The sequence below is a fragment of the Seriola lalandi genome, unplaced genomic scaffold (genome assembly GCF_002814215.2).
Source record: "Seriola lalandi dorsalis isolate HSWRI2012SDOR001 ecotype SW California unplaced genomic scaffold, Sedor1 jcf7180002050742, whole genome shotgun sequence".
NCBI classification, from domain to species: Eukaryota; Metazoa; Chordata; class Actinopteri; order Carangiformes; family Carangidae; genus Seriola; species Seriola lalandi.
In genome coordinates, this window is record NW_019521295.1 from 1,188 (window position 1) to 3,771 (window position 2,584).

Genomic DNA, 2,584 nt, shown 5'->3' on the forward strand with positions numbered 1-2,584 from the left:
TCAATCTCTTTGTTTCCACTGACACCAATAAAAGGATATTTCACTTTCATATAGTGATCACCATACAGAGCAGTAAGACGGTAGGTGTTTGAGATGTTTACATCCATGAGGACACAGAGGACAGAGCAGGACAATCATCCTTAACATCCAGAGAAGACAGTGCAGATGGTCGTACAGTTATTTAGTTATACAGTTATTCACAATGATATTATCCAGTTCTGGAGATCACCATCTCCTCCTCTCATCTGTCCTCTCTCGTCTCCTCTCATCTGTCCTCTCGTTTCCTCTCATCTATCCTCTCTCATCTCCTCTCATCTGTCCTCTCGTTTCCTCTCATCTATCCTCTCTCATCTCCTCTCATCTGTCCTCTCTCGTTTCCTCTCATCTGTCCTCTCTCATCTCCTCTCATCTGTCCTCTCTCGTCTCCTCTCATCTGTCCTCTCTCGTCTCCTCTCATCTGTCCTCTCTCGTCTCCTCTCATATGTCCTCTCTCATCTCCTCTCATCTGTCCTCTCTCGTCTCCTCTCATCTGTCCTCTCTCGTTTCCTCTCATATATCCTCTCTCGTCTCCTCTCATCTGTCCTCTCTCATCTGTCCTTTCATCTATCCTCTCTGGTCTCCTCTCTTGTCTCCTGTCATCTGTCCTCTCTCGTCTCCTCCCATCTGTCCTCTCTCATCTCCTCTCATCTGTCCTCTTTCGTCTCCTCCCATCTGTCCTCTCTCATCTCCTCTCATCTGTCCTCTTTCGTCTCCTCTCATCTGTCCTCTTTCGTCTCCTCTCATCTGTCCTCTCTTATCTCCACCCTCCTGCCACTTACCAGTTTTCATTGTTGATCTGGTCTCCAAATCCCGGAGTGTCGATCACTGTCAGCTTCATTTTCACCCCCTTCTCTTCAATGACTACACAGAGAAGGAAAGAGGATTGGGGGGGGGATTACAATCAATCCATCAAATCAACATGCTGAGGTGTCAAATCTGCAGCCAGTGAGCAACCAGGGGAGAAAATCACAATTCAAATGCGTGTGGACCACATCCTGAATGTAGCTGGTTTCTAATGAGAGCTGTGATCACTTCTAACTCAGTACACACCCTGGAAACATTTCCCTTGTGCTGGGAGTATTCGCAGCTCATGTGTTGTCAAACCGATGAAGATCTTTTCTGAAGTTGTTTGTGTTTTGTCTGTTTACATGTGCTTTCTAAAGTTGCAGTGCGTTGAGCCCTCAGGGCCACCGTAGTTCCCAGGTAAAGGAAAAGAATAAATCACAGCAGAGACACCACACACACTGCTGTCGAAGAAAGCTGGTGCTGAGGGCTCAGGACTGGACGGACGGGAGTGTGTCGGTGAGACGATGAGATCGCAGTGACACCTTCACCGAGTCGGGTGGGTGTACAGCGTGCTCTCACGTGTGTGTGGCCACGTGAGCGAGGAAAGTAAAGGCTGTCATTTGAGACCACTGCCATTGTTGAGTAAGCCCACAAGAATCCCCTCTGAGCGGAAGCATGACAGCAAACATCTGGAACCTGGTTATTAAGGTTTTCACTAACCTGCAATAAAGTCCCTGTGTGTGGGAGCCTACACCAGTCAGCCAGTCAACACAACACAACAGCACAGTAACTGGTTTCTCTGGTTCACACACACACACCTCCAACCAGAGGACAAGATCTAACTAGAAGAACACACACCTGACTGCTGAAGCCTGGTTAGTCTGAATCTAACTGAGTCTGTGCTGAATATAATAACAGCATATAACAGGAGGACAGTGTCTCCATCCACAGGGGCCACAGGGGTCACAGGGGTCACTGATGGTCTGATGAGGATGATAATGATGTCACAGTCGCCTGATCTCAGTCCAGTTGAATTATATATATATATATATATATATACAGTATATATATTTATATACAGTATATATATATATATAAAGTATATTGTATATTGTTCTACTGTTTCTACCAAATGAGAAAATAAAAAATGAATTGGCATAAAACCAAAGTTGAATGATTTTGGTTTTGATTTGATTTTCTGGATTTTTTTGGAAAGGAAAGTGATCAGACCACGTGTTTTCGTTTCTTCTTTTTGGTTTAGAATTAAAACTCAAATACAGTAAAACCATCTGAATTCGGTTTTTGGTTTCAACCAAAAAGCCATATGATAAAAGCCACAAACAGACCATGTTTTTTATTTGGTTTTGAAAACAATTGATAAATTACAAATGAATTACAGAATCACTCTCTCTCTCTCTCTCTCTCACACACTCAGACACACACACTTTGTAATGGGCTTTACAGTTGTGTAACTGCTTCTGGTTTCCTAGGATTTATTGGCATTGAGGAGTTAGCATGTCATAGACTCCAGGTATGAAGCTTCGGGGAAGTTTCCACCAGGAGAAGAAGTTTTTTTTTTTTTTTTTACAGAAACAAGATCTTGGCGTCCCGAGGCCACGAGCCCAAACATCTCTCAGCGTGACCCTGAGGCCGTGGTGGTACACGTAAAAACTCTGTGTGCAGGTCCGAGTCAGAGGTGAGAATCTTTACCAACGAATGACACGGATCACATACTGTAGAAAACACAGCAGAGTGACCT

At 44.3% G+C, this 2,584-nt stretch overlaps 1 protein-coding gene across 1 annotated transcript in view; it reads right to left on the reverse strand.

The window, feature by feature from the left end:
* LOC111649415 (neuronal-specific septin-3-like) overlaps window positions 1–896 on the reverse strand; it is a gene marked incomplete at its 3' end in the record, with an annotated part of 2,048 nt that extends 1,152 nt beyond the window's left edge. Inside the window, exon 1 of the mRNA XM_023399169.2 lies at window positions 819–896. Coding sequence (XP_023254937.2) covers window positions 819–877 — 59 coding nt within the window. The remainder of the gene's footprint in view (window positions 1–818) is intronic.
* Window positions 897–2,584: the final 1,688 nt, after the last annotated feature.